General features: G+C 37.3%; 1 protein-coding gene across 1 annotated transcript; it reads left to right on the top strand.

Annotated features, from left to right (window-relative positions):
• Positions 1–374: 374 nt before the first annotated feature.
• On the top strand, positions 375–21,445 carry Csn2 (casein beta). Its single transcript, XM_013518473.1, has 7 exons — positions 375–519; positions 6,262–6,436; positions 9,195–9,298; positions 19,014–19,252; positions 19,307–19,957; positions 20,434–20,476; positions 21,149–21,445. Exons 1-6 carry the CDS (start codon positions 375–377, stop codon positions 20,437–20,439), a joined length of 1,320 nt encoding a protein of 439 aa, XP_013373927.1. The 3' UTR covers positions 20,440–20,476; positions 21,149–21,445.
• The last annotated feature ends 1,934 nt before the right edge of the window (positions 21,446–23,379 follow it).

Genomic DNA, 23,379 nt, shown 5'->3' on the forward strand with positions numbered 1-23,379 from the left:
CCACCCTGAGCCAGGAAGCTTATAGCAAGAAGCTGCTATTGTTGCTTGTCATGTATTAGTGGTGCTCTTTGTGTTTTTCTCTGTGATGCCACTCTGCCATGCCAACCTGCCTTCTCATTAGCCAATCATGGGCTGAAACCTCTACAAAGTGTAAGCCAAAATAGATACCTCTTCCTTTAACTTTGGGTGTCAGACATCCTGTCTCAAATGAGAAAAATAACTAAAAATTTGGCCCAAAAGAAGTAGGGTCTTTACTGTGAATACACCTGACCATGTAATTCAGTAGCCTTTGGGACTGGCTTGTGGGACTTGTTTGGAAATGTTTGGAAGTCCTGGCTGGAAAAGCAGTGCTGGAAACCCTTAGGTTAAACCTGATGGGAGATTCTGGTCACAGTACAGAAGACCAGAACGCTGATAATAACGATGCTGGTAAAAACCAGGCCCCTGAGTTTTCTGCTGGGGTGAAGGACTTCATTGGTTGTCAGACTCCAGATGACGTGCACTGTGCCTTGGCAGAAAGTGTGCCTGCGTTTTGCTCATGTGCAGTCTGTCTGGGAATGAGATTAAGGACAGTAGACTAATTAATTTTATAGAAGAAATTTCAAGGAAGGTTAATGTTGAGGACATGCCATGGCTACTGCTAGGGGCTTTTAGCCAGATTTATGTTGAGAGTCAAAAACAAAGAGCCCAGCAGAATATTCACAATGTTGTGAATTTGGCCAGACAAAAAGCTCCAGTAAAGGTGGACCTTACAAGGATGGAACAGAGGGTAAATTGGTCACTTAAAAGACTAGCAAGGAAAAACAAAGTATTTCAGAAGATGACAACAGAAAAGTGGCCTGAGGACATCATAAACACCAGCAATAGCATCGTGATCATGATCAAAAGAATAAGACATATAAAATGCACCAGTTTTCAAAAGACAAGAAAAAAAGGATAGGAGATGAGTAATTATAATTTATATTTTGAGATAGAAGGTAGAGAAAATGAAGTTAAATTTTATAACTAGGGGAAAGGCTGAGGTCACTCTTGATGTTAAAAGAAGTAATTATATATTTTGAGATAAAAATGAGCTCAACAGAAACAATCATGGCCAAAATGAGACAAAATGATGATCGTGTTGTTTGAACAAGACTGTGATTCTGTGTTTTTAGTTTAAATACACTAGCCTAATGTTTCTTAACTTCTAGGCTTAATGAACTTGCTGACTTGTCCAGGGGAAACACTAGCTCAAGGCTTAAGGATTTATCTTTTTAAGACAGTTATTAGGAAGTGTTATGGATTGACATTTATAACACCCAGGTGAAATGAGTAAGTGTGGTGCTGGGTGTGGGCGGTCCATCTAGGGACTGTTACCAGCTGCAAAAGAGGCAGAACTGAAGAAGAAGCGAGGCTGTTGGGAAAGGCTGAGAAAGGCTGTTGGGAGCTGGTAGAAGCTATACCGAGCAGTTGGTTCTTTTGGAGGAGCTTGCCATGCTGATGAACTTGGCTGTTTTCATCCTCCGAGGAGCTCACGACCTTGTTTGCACTGAGAATAGCTTTGGTTCATTTTTAGGGGAGCTCTGATCCTCACCTTGAGGATCATTTCCTGGCTCTAGAGGGGAAGTTGGTGCACTACCAGTCTCCTGGAGAAGCTTGCTCTGTTGGCTTTCCTGATGGGAACTCCATCATCCTGATCATTGGAAGAGCTTGGTACCTCACTGTTGCTGAGAATGGCTGTGGTACTTTTTGCAGGGAGCTCTAGTTCTTCCTTTGAGTGTCGTTTCCTGGATCCAGTTCAGATCCCTTAGCTTGCTAGCACAGATCCTTCATTTTGCTGGCATAGACCTTCTAAATTCCACCACAGACCTTTGGGCATTCCCAGGGCAGAGTTGTGAAACAGACCTGCATGAGACCTTGTCATGGGCTCTGGGCCTCCAGTTGGATTTGTGGGAGGCATTGTTATGGTCTCTAAGTCTTCAGCTGGACTCAAGCAGGAAATTATCATGGGATCCAGGCCCTCAGCTGGATTCTTGGTCTATATTATTGGACAGATTTCTTGCACTCTCTTGTATATGATTATTTGGTGACTAGTATAAATAATTTTATAAAATATGTGCCCTGTATTATAATGTTTCTCCTTGCAATAAGCCCCAAGATATAACAGTGGGCTTATCTTAATGATTCAGCGGGTTTACAGCCAGCTGAGACGACACAAACCTGAAGATTTTGTATGATTTACCATCATTGGTAATGGTAGTTCATATTTTTTATCAGAAAAAATAATATTTACACTAATTATTCCATATTATAACTTCTTTTTTATCTTTTATTTTAAGGAGAATAATAATAATAAAAAAGAACAATGGCAAAATACCAAAAACATAGACAAAAACAAAATAAAGGAAAAAGACTAAAAATGATACAGGGTTTCAGAACAAAGTGGTAGGAACTAAAAGTTCTTATTATACTACATATTGTTACCTTCAATGAAGTTGCTCAGACTATCAGATGTAAGAATCCAAGACTGATCAAACATTAAAGAGAATAATAAATAAAAACAAAAAAAATTAGAAAGGATACAGACTTTCATGAGACAAGATGGTAGAAATTCACCAATAGTTGTTATATTGCATATTATTGTCTTTAGATTAGTTGCTCAGATTAACAAATACAAGCTTGCAAAATTGGTTAAAAAGAGAAAAAAGAATTAGGCATTAACTGGTCCTTTCAATAAACCATTAGACATCAGCAGTACAGGTCACAGTAGCTTTGTAGTCAACACTGAAAAATCAATAACATTCCTGTACACAAACAACAGATTGATAGAGAAATTAGTGAAACCACACTTTTCACAATAGCATCTAAAAAATGAAACACTTAGGAATCAGTCTAAAAAAAAAAGAAGTGCAAGATCTGTACATGAAAATTAAAGCACTCTGAAAAAAAGAGATCAAAATGGATTTAAGAAAAAAGAAAAGGTATTCCTTGCTCAGGGATAGGAAGAACCATTGTGAAAATGGCCATACTCCCAATATTGTTTAACAGATTCAATGCAATCCCAGTTAAAATACCATTAGTATACCTCTCAGATCTAGAGAAAGCATTCCTAAAATTCATCTGGAATTAGAAGAGGCCTAAAATAGCAAAAACAATCCTGGGAAACAAAGGAAAGGGAGGAGGCATCACAATTACTTACTTGAAATTATACTACAAAGCTACTGTGATAAAATTAGCATGGCACTGGCACAAAAACAACCTGAAGAACAATGAAACAGATTAGAGGATGCACATACAACTACAAACACACTCAGCCACCTTGTCATCCATAAAGGGGTCAAACATGTTCACTGGAAGAAAGATAGCCTCTTTAATAAATGGTGCTGGAAAAACTGGATTTCCACATGCTGAAGACTAAAATTATGCCCATGTCTATCACCATGCACTAAGTTAAACTTAAGATGGATCAAAGAGCTAAATATTAAAACAGAAATACTAAATCTACTGGAAGAGAAAGTAGGTAAAAATCTTGAAGACATAGGGTAGGCACAGTGTTCATGAACAAAAACCAAATTGCACAGAAATACTTCAAAGAATCAACAACTGGGGTCTCATCTTGTTGAAAAGTTTTGCACATCAAAAAAAGAAAATCAATAGAGCCAAAACAAAACCCATGAATTGGGATACAATTTTAGCTAACTGCCCCTAAGACAAAGGACTTCTAAATAGAACATATAAAGAATTTAAAAAAATTGGACCCTCAATATTTGAAGACCCAGTCCAAAAGCTGGCATCTGAGATGAATATACACTTCTCAGATGAAGAAGTACTAATGGTGAATAAATACATGAAAAAATGTTCAACATTATTAGTCATTCAAGAAATGCCAATTAAATCAACACTAAGATTGCATCTCAGCCCAGGAAAAAATGGCAATCATCAAGAAATAAACCAATCACAAATGCTGGAGAGGATGTGGGGGAAAAGGTGAAACCACCGTGGAAATCAATTTGGAGATTCCTCACAAAACTAGGATTAGAAGTCCCACTTAACCCAACTATTTCCCTTCTGGGTATGTTCCCAGAACAATTAAAAACATCATACCACAGCGATATATGTGCATCCATACTCAGAGCAGCACAATTTGTCATAGCTAAATCTTGGAAACAATGCAAATGTCCATCCACTGAGGAATGGATAAAAAAGATGTGGTATTTTTATGCAGTGGAGTACTACTCAGCTATAAAGAAAGATAAACTTGAAGCTTTTGTAGATGAATGGGTGCAGCTAAAAACAGTACCCATAAGTGAAATAAACTGGACCCACATGTATAAACATATTGTCTTCTGGGTGCGGAAACCTGAAAGAGTAAGTAAAACCCAAAACATACAATAGATTATATGAAAGGGAATGAAACTGCTCAAAGGAAGGAACAACTGGGATGAGAGAAAGAAGAAAAGGAAAGAAAGAAGGAAGGCAAAACATATATGTATATAGAAAGATAGCTGGGATAATTGTACTGGTGATGTCTGATGGTGTATTGAAAAGAGCAGTTAATGCTTAAAAATTTTTTGTATTTTTACCAATTTTGCATGCTTATATTGGGTAATCTTAGCAACTGATGTAAAGATAGCAACAGGCCATAGAACAACCACTGGTGCATTCCTACCATTTTGTCCAATGAAATTCTGTATTGTCTCTAGTGTTTTATTGAATAACTATTTTTAAAATCTCTTTAGTGGTTTGAACAATCTTCCATTCTTACATCTGGTAATCTAAGCAATGTAGTTGAAGATAACATGTCATATAACAATCACTGGTAATGCCTATCATTTTGTTTTGAAGCCCTGTCTCATTTTTAATGTTCTTGCTTTGTTTTGCTTATGTCTGTGATGTTGGTATGTTGCTAATGTTCTTTTTTTACTACTCTCTTTAAAATAAAATAAAAAATATTTAAAGAAGCAAAATGACATTTGTTGATGGACTGAAAGAACAGTATAATTACTAAGGTAAGTACATGCTCTTAGTAGTGCCCATTATGCCTCGTAACTCTGGATTCTATCTTGACATTAGCATCAAATAACGTTTGAGCCTAATAATGCAAGGATTTCTTGAAAGCAGATGTAGAAGCATTGCCCTTTGTAGGAGCTCCATTTTGTTTTAGAGAGAAAAACATGGATCATTAAAAAGCCAATTGATGTTTAGAATTATCTGGGAATATTTGTTAGAGAGACAAATGTCTATTGCAGAGGTAATATCATGAAGAAGTGCCATTGTGAATCATTTTAGTCAAATATTAGCAAAATCTTAGGGCTGTCCAAGACTGGAATTTAAATTATATTGTAACTAAACTTACAATAAACAGAAAGAAGATGCTACAATTGTGCAGGGATTTGTTAGAGGGTACATGCTGAATATTCAGGAAGAAGCTGATTCTGACAAAGATTTAAAGGGAATTTCTATTTGAAGATGATAATAGCTACTCCTACTGGCACACTCTGTGTGATCAGCATGTTCTATTTTAATTTAAATGTATATAGCCAGGTGTGGTGGTGCACGCTTGTAATCCCAGCACTCAGGAGGCTGAGACAGGAGGATCGTTGTGAGTTCGAGACCAGCCTGGGCTACTAAGCGAACTCAAGGCCAGCCTGAACTGCATAACGAGACCCTGTCTAAAATATATATATATAGTTAAGTTTAGTTACCACAAAAATTCCTATAGGGTTACTGATACTATTTTCATTTTAAAGAAAAGAAAATTTCAGCTTAAAGCAGTTAAGTTTTAAACAAGTTGTAAGCATATACTAAGTGGTCAGTCTACAAGTGGAAAACAAGTCACAGGATATGAGACTGTTTTACCTGCAGTGCACAACATAACATTTTCTAAGAATGTCAGTTATGTTTCCTCAGCATCTTGAAAATAGACTTGCTGATTGTCTTTAATCATGAGACAACAGGCCATATTTTTAGTTGAAAGACTGAAATAAGCTTGTAAGATATAGGTGAGCTATAGCTACTTATAAGTTAGATCACCTTAACTCGAACATATTTAGTTAGATAATCAGTGAACATTGTGATCCTTAACTAGTTGTGTCAACGTGAATAACCCAAGTAAAAACCCAAGTAAATTGGTTCAGCACAGCTCTGGGTGCAGAAGGCCCAGCCTAGGGTGGCTTGTGGCCTGGATGGTATGAAGGGGAAATGAAAGATGGCGCTGCTTTTCTTCCTTCAGAGGAGCTCCATTCCTTTCCTTCACCTTGGATGCTGTCTCTTTGCTTCCAGTGCAGTCTTCAGCCTTTCAGCACAGGCCCTTGGGCCTCCTGACACACCCTTGCATGGGACTCTACACTGAATATGGACACTGCCTTCCACTGAATCCTTTGGATCTCCAGCGTGCAGACAGACCTTTCACACTCTTGTACACCTGCTTCACAGGAGGCCGTTGTAAACCGATCTTGTAAGGTCCTATATATTTGTGTATCTTGCATTAAATCTGTTTCTTCAGTAAACACTGATGGATGTAAACACGTTATTTTTGCAAGATAGTCACTGATCTCTTTCTGAAAGTTACAGCAATAGGTCATAGAATTAAGCAATATTTTAGAAAGATAATTAACTCTGAAAAGTGAATATCAAAACCCTGAGAATAAAGGCTAAGTCACAGGTCATTTGGAAGTATGTAAAATCTTTTATCAGAAATTAAAATCTTCAAAATAAAATTTATCATCCGGGTTAGGCATAGTTTTCTTTTTTAGTCAGCTCAACGCTCTGGTAATAATGAAAAACCAATGTTATAAAAATACACAAAGTATTAGATAATATTATCTAAGTTATTTAAATAAAAAATAAGAGCTTACCCTGTTGGGGACCGTAGACGATAAATTGAGTCTAGAGCATGTCTGAAGCAGGTCTTGTTCTGTCCTTTGAGCCAGACTGGAAGGAGGAAACTTCCTGCTCTCCCATCACAGCTAAAGCCTTATGGCTAGTGACACCGGTTCTCACAGGGCAAGATAAGACCTGCTGAGGATGACAGGGGTCTTTAGAGCAATGTAAGAGCAGCAGTAAAAGTTTCACCTGGGCAAAGTGCAATTTCCATATTGCCCCTTGTCTCAACCTTGCAAGAACAGCAAGCAGCCTCTTTCCCTTTACATTATATGCAAACTACCCTCCCCACACCCATGTTCTTAACATTGGACCATGAATCAGTCATAAACTCGAGAAGCCTGCCCCCTTGACTGCGAGAGGTTCTGGGAGAACATCCAGACACAAACCATAACAAGTATAAATAGCATTTTGCTTCGCTTTGCTTGCTTTGTTTGTTTGTTTTTAAGATAAGCTCTCAATGTGCAGTTCAGGCTGACCTTGAACTCACTATGTAGCCAAGGCTGATCTTGAAATTACAGTGATCCTCTTGCCTCAGCCTCCTGAGTGCTGGGATTACAGGCATGCACCATTATTCCCAGCTAAATAGCATTTATACAAATTTACTCTTGTGTTTCAGATTGTACTAATACATGTGAGAAATTTTAGAAATCCTTCTATATGAAGGGACTGGTACATTTTAGACATCTTAATGGCTGAAATTAGCTTTTTGTCAAACAAACTAGTTTGTCAAAATTCAAGACTTTTTGTTGACTTGCACAAAAAAGTATATTTAAATTAATCTGATAGCCTGTAAATATCAAATCTGTTATAAAATACAGATTTCAGCTGGGCCTGGTGGCTCATGTCTGTAATCCCAGCACTGGGGAGGTTGAGGCAAGAGGATCATTGTGAATTCATGGCCAGCCTGGGCTACAAAGTGAGCTCAAGGTCAGCCTGAACTGCATAGCAAGACCCTGTCTCAAAAAGACAAAATAAATAAATAAATAAAATAAAATAAAATAAAATAAAATAAAATAAAATACAGATTTCTGGTTCACCTTAAACACAATTGGAAGATCTGGCAATAGTGCACACTAATTTTTGTGTGTCAAAACTTTGTTGGAGCTGCATAAATACTGCTTTGTTAGGTTAGGTTTATGCAGGGTGGGAGGTCATACTCAATACTTTATCTTATCTTTCACTCTATTTTTTATTTTTTTTATTTATTTATTTTTCCACTCTATTTTTTATGTTGTATTATTTCATTATCTAAGTCATTTGCCTGGTCCAATCATTCAATTTTGTGCTTTCTATTTTATCATCTTTTATTTATGTAACAGTGTTTTTGCTTTATTGCTATTTTTAAATAAATCAGTAGTATAAATTAATAAATCAGTAGTATAAATTTACAGGTTCAAAGTTTCTTTCTACAATATATGAGAGCATCATAGAGGTGATATCTAGCATCTCTTCTGGTTGTTATTTTCTGAATACTTTATCCCTCTTTTTACTCCTTTTCCTGGTCTCCTATGTGCTCACTTTCTTGTTAGATTTATTATACATAAGTTCAGCTATTACCTTTATACTTCACCTACATTTCAAGCTTGCATAGCTCAAATGCATCCCTCAATATTAGAAAGGGTTTTAGATGAACATGTTCTATGCCAAAAAGTCCTATGACATCTTCCACTGAGTGTGTCTTGCTATTCACACAGGGCTGTCATAACATTTCTGTTTGTTCCCTTCTCATTTTACTCTTTGGAAATGGCAACCCTTACGGGTGAAGCCTGGATTGCTTCCTACTTTGCTCCTTATCTGTCACTGTGCTCTGATGCTTTCATGGCACCTTACATCTTGTTTTATCATTTTTTGTTTTTTTGGTACCAGGAATCGAATTCAGGGCCCCACACTTGCCAGGCACGCACTGTTCTGCTGAGCTACATCCCCTGACCAGCTTCTTAAAAATCTTAAATCTTGAGCTTTTCCATTCTTCTTGGAGAAGCTTGGTACTCTTTCCTTGATTATGGTTTAACTTTTATTTACTGTTGCATACCGCTCAAGTCAAATTTGTAAGTATACTGATTAATTTTATACATAAATATATGTGTGTTTTATAATTAGTGGTTTTTTTCCTTATGAGTTACTTGTATTCATATCGTGCTAGGTCTGCAAGGAAGGAGACACTTTTAACTGTCACATATGTTTTGCATTGCTTAGAAAACTCAACCCAATTTCTACGGTATTTCTGGATTTTTCCCCTGACATTCATTTTAACATTAAGATCTTACTGTGCCAGAAGGAAATCCAGTAAAGAAGTAACTAAATGACTGCAATGTCCTCGATCAATGAAGAAAAGCCCTGGCTGCCCATTGTGCCTTTGTCTGCTCGCTCCAGACTGCCAAGGCCGCTGGCAACATTGTGCGTATGATTTCTGAGAAGATGAACCCAAAAGACCGTATGTGCTACCAACCCATTCAACATTTCCTTCTCATTTTCTCAGCAAAATGTTTTAAATATTATGCAATGAATGCAGTATTTCCTTGGGCCTTTCTTGCCAAGGGTGTTTGTTATAGATGGTAAACAGAAGAGCACTATTTTAATGAGTACCATTGAGCACAAGGAGGTATACATTTTGATAGTTGGTATTTTAGGAACACTAACCACTCTAGAAAAGCAATTCATCCATCATCTCTGTAAATGTTCACAAATCAAGTCCTCTAGGGCCCTCTGTGCTTCTTCACCCAGGAACCTGCTTCTTGCTGGGCTTCAGTTTCCTTTCTTGCCACCAGCTTTTGTAGCTTAGAGAAAAACATTTACTCAACTGAAAGGCAAAAGAACAGCAAACCTACAAATAAAACAAGAATAAAAAAACATAAACCCAAACCTAGATAGCAAAAGTCCAATGACGTTGTTGCAATATTTTTTCTTTTAGAAGTAGTCATTAGGTAACTGTACTATCTCCAAACCTTTGCATAGCTCTTCATGGTTTACGGAACACAAGTCACACTCCTTAGGAACACAGCACGTTTGCCCCTCAAGACTGCCATCTCTGTTTTCCTCTGCTCTCCTCTCCATTTACTCTTTTCTTTGTCTTCTTCGTGATCCACCTTGGATTCGCTGTTAGTTACTTGTTTCTCATTTCTGAGGCTCCAGTGTTCCTTTACATTTTGCTTAGAATTCTTTTTTTGTGTTAGGTCAACCTTTCTTCATCCAGATTCCATTCCGGACCCATGGCTTTGTTAAGACTTCCTCTTCTTCCCCTAACCATTGCTTAAATAAACTCTCTATCCCCCTGCTGCCTAGCATACCTTATTTCAGATTTCCGTAACATTTTTTGCTTTTCAAAGCAAGTTGGCGGAACACGTAGGTGTTCCCACATAAACGCTTTGCTTGATCTCCTGTCTTCTATTTATTGCTGCATTCTGAGCAACTGGTGGAAACCCTGGCAAAGTGATATACTAACATGAGCTATATTTCACTCCGATCCTTCAGCAGCCTTCATGCCCACCTGTTTTCAGCAACTGACATGCATGGCTCCTTCTAGGATCTAGTCATTATCCAGAAATCATTTTGTTTCTCATTTTGAAATTTCCATGTATTATAAATCCTGAATCTGGAAGTTTATGACATCGCTCATTATCAGTAGGCCTGATCGTTGCCCTTTTCTGTTTACTACTTCTGATATTCAAGTGCTTTTTAGTGTTCTGATGCATTTGTACAACAAGTGGCTTCTCTCCCTTCCTCCCTCAGTCAGTGATTAGTCATCCCAACACAGGTACAGTGAGCCCGCGGCACCATCCCTTGATGTGTTGGTGTCACTCTGCAACTATCTCGCCACACACCTCCTTGCGGAGAAAACCAGAACTTACATCATGTGTAGCATAATTGTTATTCATGAGTGATTTCATTTTACATGTAAGTGGTATAAATATATATAAATATATATATATATATATATTACATATAAATGATTCCTACAATTAAGAAAGTTAATGTGTACATCTCTGGCTTTGTAAGTTTTCATTGGCCAGGTCTGTGTTCTAGCATATTTTAAATGCTTGCTTTGATCATGGTTTTTTCCTTTTCATTTCTGGCATAGTCAAATCTATATGAACACCTCACATAGTTACTTCTTTTTCACCTTGAGGTGAGAGTATCTAAAATCTACATTCAGAAAATTTCCATGACGCAATCAAATACAATATTAATAGTCACATAGTCCTTGTGCTGCACATTATATCTCTAGACTTATTCATTAACATGCTTAAGATTTTGCATCTTTGATGGATGCATCCCTACTTCATTCTCAAAATTAGTAGCCATCATTCACCTTCTGCTTCTATACATCCAACTTTCAATAGATTCCACATATCAGTGAGATTGTACAATATTTTTCTCTTTGTGTTGGGCTTACTTTTTTTAATCTCAAAACACATAACTACTTCTTTTAACATCAGGTGAGACTCCAGTCTTTCACCTAACTATAAAATTTAACTTCAGTTTCTTGACCTTGTATCTCAAAATGTGAATTATAATTACTCATCTCCTATCCTTTATTCTCTTGTCTTTTGAAAACTGGTGCATTTCATATGTCTTAGCTTTTTGACCATGATCACACTCCTATTGGGTCTTGTGCCATCCATGTATTTCTACCTGTTAGGAATACTACAACTCTTTCTCTCCATTGGGGTCTTTCTTTCTAGGTAATGATTATTCCTTGTCCTAACTCCATTTTCCTATGGCTTTGTTGTGCCTATGCACATGGTACATGGCACATCGTACCTATGTAGATGGTCACTGTCTCATAGATTTTCTTCTCTTCTGTGTATTTCAGAACAGCCATATATTGTTGCCTTTATTATATACTGTTGCCATATATATATACTGTTGCCTTTAATTATTGACAACTTACTTCCTAATCATTTAACGTGTATAAATGGTTAAATTGATGATAATGTTTTATGCCCCCAAATCATTTCCTGTTTCCATCCTACTGCACATCTTTATAGTATTGTTACTGTTGACCCCACTTGCTTCTTCTAGCAATGCAGAATATCAGACGTGTGAGTGACCCTGTATTCCCTGCTGATATGCTGTAGCTGGGCCTGTTTCTATGTGTTCTACCAGCACACTTGAATTCAATTCTTGGACAATTTCTTTTCTTATTTGATATTCTTACCCTAGGGTATTTCATTTACTATATTAGAGAAAAAATCTCTTTAACTGTACTTTTGACCTCTTCTTTAAATATAAAATTGAATTCACACTTTCTGGATTTTTTAAACTTATGATGATAACTCCATTTATTACAACATTAATTGAGTATTCTCTTTCTAATTTCAGTTTGTTTTTTGTTTGTTTTGGGTTTTGGGGGGTATGTGGTATCAAACTCAGGACCTCATGCTTGTCAGGCAGGTGCTGCACTGCTGAGCTATATCCCTGGCCTCTTCAGCTTATTCTTCTATCTTGCTTTATAACAAGTATAACTTTTCAGTCAGCCAAACACAGTCTATGCAGTCATTTCCCAAATTTTTTGCATTGCTCATATTTTAATACGGTTGCCTGAGATGTTCACCACCATTCTTCTACTTAAGGTTATCAACATGTTTGTCCTAAGCCTCTGTCTGTTACACAACCACCTCATAAGGTTGCCTTTACTAGGTAACCTAAATTATTATCATAAAGTCAAAAGATTTTATGTTTCCATTTCAAATCTCTACTATCTTTTCCTGTTTTTTTCTTTTCCTGTGAGTTGTGTCCCACTACATCCCTGAAATTCACAGGCATTCATGACCTGACTCCATGAAATCTCTGTGACAGTGACTTATGTTCTACACCTTGTATCTGTCCTTTCCTTTTTCTTCAGGTCTATGTACTTTCAGTTGAATGTGTTATTCTTATTTAATCAAGTCTCAAATTCCTAGTCATTTGTTAAGGTTCAACTAAAGTAACAGGTCCATATACTCCCCTGTCTATACTAGAACAAATGCCCATTTCTCCTAGGCATAAATAAATTATGTGCATTGAAGCCAAAATGCTACAGTAAAAGTTAAATTTCAGAACAAAATCACAGTAGAATTCAAACATGAGCTCTGGGACTTACATTTGCCATTAAGAAATAATGTCATTTTGAGCATATTTCTTAAGGTTTTGTCTCATTTTGCTTAATGTAAACAAGGAGAAAAGTGCCACCTCAATCCTTGTGAAAATTCTACATGATGACTACAAAGTCCTTAGTGCCTAATGTAGGCAAAATTTTAAAAAATAGCCATTGTTTGACCCACAGTACCAAAAAAAAAATAGCCATTGCTATTATTCTTATTGGAATATAAAGGGATAATCAATATTTATCAGGAAATTAAATCCTCAGGACACTTTGCAAAATTTGTGTCACAGTTTTACTGAGAATTTTGCCTACTCCCACCACCCGTATCCCTTTTCTAATTTGTTCCATTTTAGTTAAAAGTTTATTCTCTTGTCTACAAAGTATTTATTGGATTGAAGGATTTAGTTTTCCCAGATCTGACAGTGCTGAGAGCTAAGCAGCTTGCCCCTTGACTAACTGATTACCACATTCTTACCACCTTGTCTCTCCCTGTGAATAAAACACTGACTGTCCAGAAGTAGCCTTTGTGAGGCCCTGTAAATGTCTGGTGCCCACCCAAAATGGCCGCACTAAGGAGGTCTACTGTCCCACTAGACCCTAAAGAGACTTAATGTATCCACCAGAATTTAGGTGCAAAGGCAATGCCTTCCAGTAATTGTTTTAAATTATTAGAAAATTGCATTTCCTTAATGTTTCCTTTATCAGCTATGAATTGCTTCCTTGTTATAAGAATATCCAGAATTTCTGGGGACAGATAAATGACAGAAATCACTTTGTCCTCATGTGGACTTCTTAGAATTGAAGTATACCATTGAATTTGTTTCAAACCACAAAATTAGCATGTCATTAAATTCAGTATATATAGCCGCAAAAGCAGAGATACCATCATCCACCCAGCTCTGCCTTCACTTCTTGTCCTCCACTTTGGAAAAAGGGTAAGGATTTCAGATATAAATTCAGTGTGAATTTATGCCAAGCTGGATTGAGCTGCAGGAAGAACATAATTGATTAAAATATAATATTTGGAATAAGGATAATTAAGGAAGTGCTGAGACTCTGTTTAACAATTATGTTTAAAATGGAATTGTTTAGAAAGGTTTGGTAAAAATTATAATTACTACAGACTTCAGGAGTCTAACAGAATGTAGGAACCAATTATATGTAAAAATGTTTATACATGTAATCATATATTATATATGTAATAATATACATATTATTATTTGTTATATTGTTATACTTATTATATTTTGTGTTATATATATATGATTATTTCAAGGCTAGTTACTAGATTTGACAGATTGAAGTTGATTTGTGAATTAAATCTTCCAATTTGATTCAACATATCCCAGCCATAAAAACAAATGCATTTAAGTTGTAATATTGGGAGATGCATACTTATTGGGAAAGCTTTCTCCAACAGGTAGTTAGAGTGGTAGCATACTGACTCAAAAAATAGTATGGTTTGGCAATATGCACTTTTTCATGAGTTTATAAACAATGTTTTAGAAGAAGAATGTATATATATATAACTTGCCTGGAATCTTCTACTTCCCAGTTTACAATCTGTTTGAAAGAATTCTAAAATGAAGACAACCTGAGACTACTGAATTAACATAAAAATAAAATGTTCCACTTTAAAAGCATTAACTTGGAAACAAAAAATAACAATAACCAAAAAGAAAAGAATAGATTTGTGAAGGAAATTAGCTTATAGAATATCAGTCAGTAGTGACGTTCTGGCTTAAAAATTGCTGTATAAAATACTAAGAATAAAATGTAAAAAATGTGGCAAAATTTTTTTATACATGAAGTAATTTATAGGATCTAGACTACCACATATTTTTCTGGATCTTGACAAAAATTATTTAGAAAATTCTGAAGGTCTTAGGCAAAATAAAATTCTAAATAATTATATAAAAATGTATTGTAAAAAATGGGTCTTTTCTCTGACATAATTACTTCAAATTCTATTTTATATAGGCTTTTTTTTTTTGGTACTGGGACTCGAACTCACACCTTGTGCTTGTCAGACAGGTGCTGTGCCGCTGAGATAGATCCCCGGCCCTATATGGGCTATTTTGAAGACAAAGTAGAAATGCTTTTTATGAATTATTTTTAGTTTAGAAATTTATTTTAAAAATATGAGAATGGGTATTGAATGTCGACTGATATTATGGCATAGCATTATTTTTTGAAATAAATCATGTAAAATTTAATACACACAAGAAAAGAAGTCATGTTTTGGTCAGAAGTATGCTTTGGTCAGAGGGGCTAGTATTTATTTCACAAGAGGTAACCCAAGTGTAAGCGGTGAGCAGGAGAATGTGACCTTTGAATAAATCATCGCAGGTCACACAGCATATTTAAATAGAGAGAAGAGAAGAGCAAACAAGCTACCAGCCCAAAAAAGCATCTGGATAGTGAAGCAAATAGATGAAATGTTAAAATAAAGATGTCACTCTTACCAGAAATGAAAAGATATGATTAAACTAGACTTCATGACAATTATCTAGTTTAAAAAAGATAGAGAGAAAAATTGGATTTCTTTTTACACAGTTTTTGGTCAGTTTCTCCAGGAGAACTGAGGCTTCATTAGTGCAGACACCTTAGCATTTTGTTCACTCTTTTACCCTTAATATCTAGGCAGTGTCTAACAATTAAGGTACCATACTCATATTTTCAAACAGATGAATTAATACATTTTTCTGTAAATATTTATTATTTCTTTACACCTTTTTTATTGTGAATGAAATAAAAAAAAAAAGCGAAGATAGTGAGCTGAAAAAAATCAAAATGGCTACCAAGAAAGTTCGAGTTTGATATTTAGGAGTAGGAAATGACAGGTTGCTCTTTAGTCATATAATCATATAATACGTTTATGCCTTATATACTAATCATATGTATTCCAGAAAGCAGGCATTTTTATAAAATTACGTATCTTCAATTTTGTTTAAAGAAAAAAGTGACTCTACCTAAATAACAAAATGTATCTGATTGCTTCTCTCTCCCATGCTCCCTTTCCCACCGCAGGGCTCAGCCATGAAGTTGCTCCTCCTCCTCGCCTGCCTTGTGCCCCTCGCTCTTGCAATGGAGGTAGGTGCAGAATGTGGCCACACAACTAAGACAGATGGGACAATATGCCTACTTCTGAGAGAGAATGGTACCACCAACACTTCTTGATGTGAAAATCAAGTAGAATTTCAGCAGGATTTTTTTTTTCTGTGAAAAATCACTAACATTCACCCCTTGACTTGACAATTTCTTGTACTCTTAAAACTTGGACAAAAGCTTTCACACAAGCAAGAAATGGACACACGCACACAAGAAAAAAAGCTAATAGAGCACTGGCCCACGCCCTGCTGTGTCTACCTGGACATATCCAAGAGATGGAGTAGAGCAGCAATCAAACTAATAATCATAAATATACTTAGAATCAGAAGAGGAAGAGTTAATATAAACTAACTTGTCTTCTGTGATCCATCAAAACCTATTCTCAGTTCATGTAATAGAGACATGTATCAATTAAAACTTATTAAATGAAAAAGATAATAGAAGAGTCACCTTAAGTTTCTAAAGGGCATATATTTTTATTTTACTTTTCAAATTTGGCAAAAGGTTATAAAAATTAATAAGAAACATCAATAAGTTAGCTATAGACACTGAAATGGTGGTTTGTTTTTTTTCTTTACAGAAGGAAGTACTCAGCATACCTGTTGAGGTAAAATTATTTTTGAGGAAATCTTACAACAATAAAATAGTAAAATTTTCTCATGATTAAAAGAGCTAGTGATATATACATATTTTCTCTTTCTTTCTTTCTTTCTTCTTCCTTTCTTTCTCTCTCTCTTCTTCCTTTTTCTTTCACAGACTTCAGAAAGCAGTGAGGTAAGACCATAACATTTCAGACACAACTTCTCACTTTTAAAAAAATAAACTTTCCTTGTGCCTATTATTTAAATCAGGGTTTAAAGGTTTAAGTTTAAAGCACTATCTTCTGACATGAATTCCCTTGCAAATTTCCATTATGGATGTTTAAGAACCAAGTAAATGTGGGAGAATTTAGTATTTTTAAACATTCCAAGTTGACCCATACTTGAAATTTTGCCTTTGTCCCCTCATTGTTTTGAGTTATCTTGTTCTGTTGACTTGAGTTGTACCTACATTCCTAGCCCTTGTTTTGTTATTTTGAGATGGGGTCATGCTAAGTTACTCCCACTTGGCTAGAACTTTGGATGCTCCTTCCTCAGCTTCCCGGTGTGCTGGAGATTACACATGTGCGATCGTGTCGGTATACATTTGCTTTTAACATACACTGAGTGGCCTTCTGTGGATTACATGTTGACTATAAATGTTGATGCAAGTTAAAGGGATATGAGGGATGCAGTCTTATGGAGTGGGTTAGAAGACACCAAAAGGACACATTTTGTCATTAGTTGCTTTAGGAAGAACCAGAGTCAGGGTAGTCCTCAATCGAGCTGGAAGAGGCAGGTAGATGTTTGCCCTTGTACCACTCGAAGTGTGTCATCATCAGTGTAGTAAACGACAATGTCCCTTGTCTCTTCAAAAAGACTACATGCTCTTTGGAGGAAATATTTACTTCTGATAGTTTATTTGACCACTAATTGTCACATGAACAAAGAATCAATTATTAGTCTGTATTTTTAAATTTTTATTAGTACGTTTGTTGTACATAATAATTCCATTCATTGTAGGGAGCTAGTACATAAAGATAACACAATTCATTTTATGTCCCCTTCTTCCCATTCTTTCCATATTTATCCACTTTTTAGTCTGTATTTTCATTTTTGTTTTTGGTTTTTCAAATCAGATGGGGCTATAGAGGTCATTTTTGGTTAGAGAAAGGAGCAACGCAGTAGAGAGCAGTTAACATCCATTAGATGCCGCTTTTCTACTATGTTCACTAATTTTCTCGTTTCTTGACTGCATTCGTCTTTCATTGACACAACTTTATACAGCACACGTTATAAGTTTCAACAATTATACGAAGTTATGAATGACATTATTGAATGATGGTGTCCACATTAACCTATTAAATCCCTTCATTTTGAAAAATATATTGAAAAATAAGAATTATTCATTAAAACTAAATGCCATTCTATTTTTTTTGAAGGAATCTGTTACACATATCAAGGTAAAAACTTCATATTAAATGCACATGTTTTCAATATTAATGGTGTTTGACTTTTATAGATGATAATATTTTTCAATGTATGATTTGATTTTAGGAGAAACTTCAACAGATTAAACATGAACAGCACCAAAGACAGGTAAATTGTTTATGATAAGTATATTTTTAAATGATTAAGTATATAGTATATACAAACATATTTGTAATGTATATGTTCAATCTAAAAAATGGTAGTAAGTCTACCATGACCCACCAACCTGTGTAAGAAATTAAACATTGGTAAAACCCATAAACTTGCTAAATCATAAATTTTTTAAGTTCATAATTTCAGAATAGAGATTAAATACCTAATGGTGTTGCTGATGCTATTATTTGCTATTAACAGACACACACTGACATAACCATGTCCACACTGCAACCTGTGCTTCATTTATTCTCAACGTGAATATGATGAATGGGGAGAGGAAATAAAGGCAGTCTGGCACAAACCCTCCACTGATTGTTTAACAGAGGGATAACAGCCTTGAGATTCTTTGTACTTTATTTTCTTCATCTATAAATTCAGTGTTCTTAAGATCTCACAGGCTTGACGAGCTGGAGGCTAGGGCATATTCAAAGGTCTTATGTTAACATCCATCATAATGTTCTACAGAAATTGCCGCTGCACAGGGAAGAGAGTGAGGCTCGGAATCACCGAGTACACAATTCTGTGCAATCACGTTGCACAGTTAGCCGCTTGCTTAGAAATTATGAGTTTTCAAATAATATAAAATTCTGCAAGTGACTTACATTAATGGTCATATACTTATTGAACTGTAGTATGTTAATGTCTCATTCTATCAGTGGATATTCTCGTGTTTGCCTAAAATACTTTCTAAATTAAATTAAGATGTAAAAATAGATGCTTTTTTAAAGATTCAAGAAAATTCCTTTATACCAAGGAAAATAATGCCGGCACTTGGCCAGCGTTACGAAGGTCTCGCTTTAGAGCTGCCGGTCAGCCTTTTCAGACCAGCTGTGCGCAAGCACAGCAGCAGAGCGGTCTGCGGCACCCGCGCGGTCCACACCCGCGCGCTCCCCGCACACCCGCGGGCGCAGCGAGAGAGAGAACCGAACCTTTGTCCGATTCCCGAACACTGATTTCACACTGCGAGGTGCATTCGCCCGCGACGCGAACGCTCTGAGGAGAAATACTGCACAGGACCCAGGAACAAGTCTTAAGCGCGCCAAGTCGCAGACCTTCCCGCCTCCTCTCCGGGTGGTGGTCGACTGACACTGCGATCGGGCGGGTGGCGACCCAGGCCGCTGCCCTGCCCTTCTTCCAGGACCAGCGCCAGCCCCCGGCCCCCTACGCCGCGCCCGTGCCCTACGCCGTCCCGGCTCCGAGCCTCCTGCCCGCGCCCCTGCAGCTGCTGCAGCCCGAGGTGATGGCCAGCCTCCCCCGGGCCGAGCCGGCGCCCTTCACGCCCGCCGCTTTCCCCATCCCCGTCCCCGGCGTCCTCGGCCCGCAGATCCCGGGCGTCCTCGGCCCGCAGATCCCCACGCTGCCCCTGCTCCCGCCCGCCGTGCCGCAGCTGCCCCCGGCGCTCCAGGTGCCCGCGCTCCAGGTGCCCGCGCTCCAGGTGCCCCCGGCGCTCCAGGTGCCCGCGCTCCAGGTGCCCCCGGCGCTCCAGGTGCCCGCGGTCCAGGTGCCCCCGGCGCTCCAGGTGCAGGCGCTCCAGCTGCCCCAGGCGCTGCAGCTCCCCGCGCACGCGCAGCCGGTCCAGCAGACGCACGCGCCCAACCGGCTCCTCCTGCAGCTCTACCGGGCCCTTCAGGCCCAGCCCGCCCTGAGCGCCCCGGAGCACGGCCACGCCGCTGTAAGTGCGCGCGCTCGCGCTGCGTCCGCAGGGGCTGCACGGTGCCGGCACACGCGTGGTGTGATGCAGACAGTCACACGGTGTCTTTGTGGGAGCTCTCCTAACCCCCAGTTCCCGCGGGGAGTTCTGATGGCAACACTCAGGTTAGGCAGAAGCCACTGCTGGGAGGAAATGATGGCAGAGATTCTGATTTAATTGGTCTGCTGAAATTCTAATGGAAAGACTGCCAGGCCTTACTAAAGCTAGAGCAGAATTTGGCCGTCTGACAGTCTTGAGAATGAAGACTGGTTCTCCTCCAGAGTTTTAACACGGTGCTAGTGCACACGCGTGCCCCACGCTCTAGTGCGGATCTTGTCCTGACCGTGTGTGCAGGAGAGCGAAAGTGAGAGGATTCACTACTTCAGACCTCCTGTAGGCGGGTGTTCTTGCTAAGACTTAAATTGTATGTTTGCTTATTCTGCATCTTTAATTTTAAGGTCTAAGAGGATTTCAAGATCAATGCTTCCACGTCATATTTTGGTAAGTGACAATTTGGAGATTATATTGATGGTTGTTATAGTAGATATCTTTGCATATTTTATTCCTTCAGGTAAACCTAAAGATATTGTCCAGTCCGTTCAGTATATTAGTTTATTATGTTTGTTCTTTAGTGAATGATTATTTTACCAATGTGAAATTATACATATTTTATATTTCAAAGAAATTTAATTTTATTTATGTACTGTTCATAGATTTGATTTGCTTGCCAGGTCTGTGAATTTACATTTAATTATCATTTTTAGGAAAAAAAAAACAGATGTAGATGTATTTGAGCTTTTGTTAAAGGCTTAGTTTCATTATTATTTCTAGCTTGGGTTTCATAATTTTTTATGTACTTCACTTAAAATCCTTTTAATTTGTGAATCAGAATACAATTACTCATTCCAGTGTAAGGATTCAAAAGGAGCAAGCAAGTAGCTTTGATATCCTGAGACTCTGTGACCATGGTAGACAAGGTGCTTCATCAATTAAGTGAGCTGACATTTGACCTGATAGGAACTTTGTATGACTACAAGGAAAGGTGTAATAGAAAGCATTTGTATTACAATTCCTTTTATTATACAAATCTTATCAAAATTACAGGTAGGGATAGGTGAATACTTGTATTATATAACAACTAATTCAATATTTGCTTTGCTCTCTATTCCACAGAATTGACTGAAACTGGAAATGTGGCATCTTTTCTTCGTGTTATATTACCAAAAATCACTGATTTTTAAATGAATTTACATGAAAAAATGAAACTTTGTTGTTTATGTTGGGTATTATGTGACATTCACTTAATTCGAATTTGAACAGTGAACTCGTTACCTTTTCCAAATTGTAAGTTCAGTATTGAGCTGGAAATACTGTAAGCACATCAAAAATGTTATACACATTTCTGGAACTGGATTTGCTATTATTTCTTTAGGAACCTATTTCCATTCTAGTCATTTCAATAAATTAATCCTTTAGGCATATTTAAGCTGTCTTGTTTTTAACATTAATATTCACAACCAATTGAATCTAGCACTCGGGAGGCTGAGGCAGGAGGAATGCTGTGAGTTCGAGGTCAACTTGGCTTACATGGTGAGACCCTCTGTCAAAAACCAAAACCAATCAACCAGACGAGCAATTGTAGTTTAGTCTGAAAACTAATCAATATAGACTATCATATCAAAATAATAAAGAAAAAAGATCTAACAGGTTCTGCAGATGAAAGACTGGGCAAAATTTAGCACCAATGCACAATAAAAGCTTCGCAAACTAGAAATGGAACTTCCTCACCCTCATGAAGAACACCTACATGAAAACATAACTAATGGTGAAACCTTCATACTTACGGGCAAAATAGTAAAGATTTTCCCTGAGATCGACAGAAAGGTGCCTGCAAGTTGCAAGGGTGTCTGCCCTCATTTCCTTTTTGACAAAGTCAGTTTCAGCCAGTGCAAAAAGTCAAGCAATAGAAATATAAAGCACACACTTTTTCTGTACTTGTAGATAATAAGATAATCTAGGTAGCAAATCAAGAAATCTGTGAAAATATTTTGGAACTGATAATCAGTTTATTATAATTTAATATTGTGTTTGCAAGATAAATTATCAGCAACCAAAATCAAAATAAACACCATTTATAACTACTCCCAAAATGAACAACTTACAAATATAAGACCTAAATGTGAAATTATAAAATGCTAATGGAAGAAGTGAAGAATATCTAAGTAACTAGAGCAATGCACTCTTTATAGATTGAAAGGTATTAATACAGGAAGATATCAGTTATTTCCAGATTGATCTCTTAAGGCTCGGTGCAACTTAATTTTTTGTAGACATAGATAAGTTTATTCCAAAATTGACATGGAAAAGAGAAGGTCCTGGAACAGATAAAACAAGTTTGACAAGAGAAGAAAATGGGAAGAATTATTCTTTGAAATGTGAGGCCCCACTATGTAGCTACGGTAATTGAGACTGCACTACATGTGAAAGGCTGGATACATAGACCAGTGGAACTAATTGGAGAATCCATTAATAGACCTACACAAATACCCTAAATGAAATTTTGACAAAGGTGGGAAAGCGGTTTGTAAGATAGTGACAGGTTTTTTAACAAATAATGCTGGAGCAACTGGACATCCCTAGGCAACATCATGAACCTCAGTCTAAACTTCATACCCCATAGGATGATTATACTAAAATGTCTAGGTTCTTTCTGTCCTGAACAAAGAATAGGTCAAGACAAGTGTAAAAGGTAGTAAGGTTTTACATTTTTTAAAGGGATGGAAAAGCAAAAATGCTCTGCAGAGTGAATGTGGGCCAATTAAAAAAAGGAAAAGAAGTACACTCCACAGAGTGAGAGCAACTCCTGCAGAACAGACAGTACAGTGGCCAAGAGCTCAGCCTTTCGAGTTCTCAGGAGAAGAACTGAGGACAGTGCTCTCAGACTGATTCAGGTGCAGGGCTTTGGGCATTGTTTTACACATCTGTCCTGGAACTTTGTAATTAGCAGGTCATATCCACTTGTCCAGCCAGTTTTCCACAACCTAGTCACCTGCTTCGTTTCCCCTGATAGACATGAAACCTGCCAGAAGTCCATAAGAAAGGGCTTAGTGTCTATAATGAAGTGCTATTGAGTTGCTGTTTGATGGGAGAAAGCTTGGTGAATTTGTCCAGAAAGTAACTTTACTACAGTAAGTTCCTGTCTTAGGAATGAGCTCTATTCAGAGATGATTATTTGTAAGTTGGCTTTGTTCATAAACTAACAAAGTGAGTCTTATCTAGTACACCTGTGAAAGTTCACAGCTTGAATATATTATGTTGGGCATGTAGAGCCCAAGTATGAGAAGAAGAAGGTCAAATTTTCATGTTTCCTGGGGAGGAGAAACTGTGGCAAAGAAATAGACAAA

This window comes from Chinchilla lanigera, unplaced genomic scaffold, assembly GCF_000276665.1.
Source record: "Chinchilla lanigera isolate Chin_1 unplaced genomic scaffold, ChiLan1.0 scaffold00046, whole genome shotgun sequence".
Classification (NCBI taxonomy): Eukaryota; Metazoa; Chordata; class Mammalia; order Rodentia; family Chinchillidae; genus Chinchilla; species Chinchilla lanigera.

Excerpts from the sequence above, each read along its gene's own strand:
- Csn2 (XM_013518473.1), top strand. The coding sequence starts at position 375 with ATGGGAGATTCTGGTCACAGTACAGAAGACCAGAACGCTGATAATAAC. Across the intron at positions 520-6,261 it reads GCACTGTGCCTTGGCAGAAA|TGCAGTCTTCAGCCTTTCAG; the intron begins GTGTGCCTGCGT and ends CTTTGCTTCCAG. Across the intron at positions 19,253-19,306 it reads CACTGATTTCACACTGCGAG|GAACAAGTCTTAAGCGCGCC; the intron begins GTGCATTCGCCC and ends CACAGGACCCAG.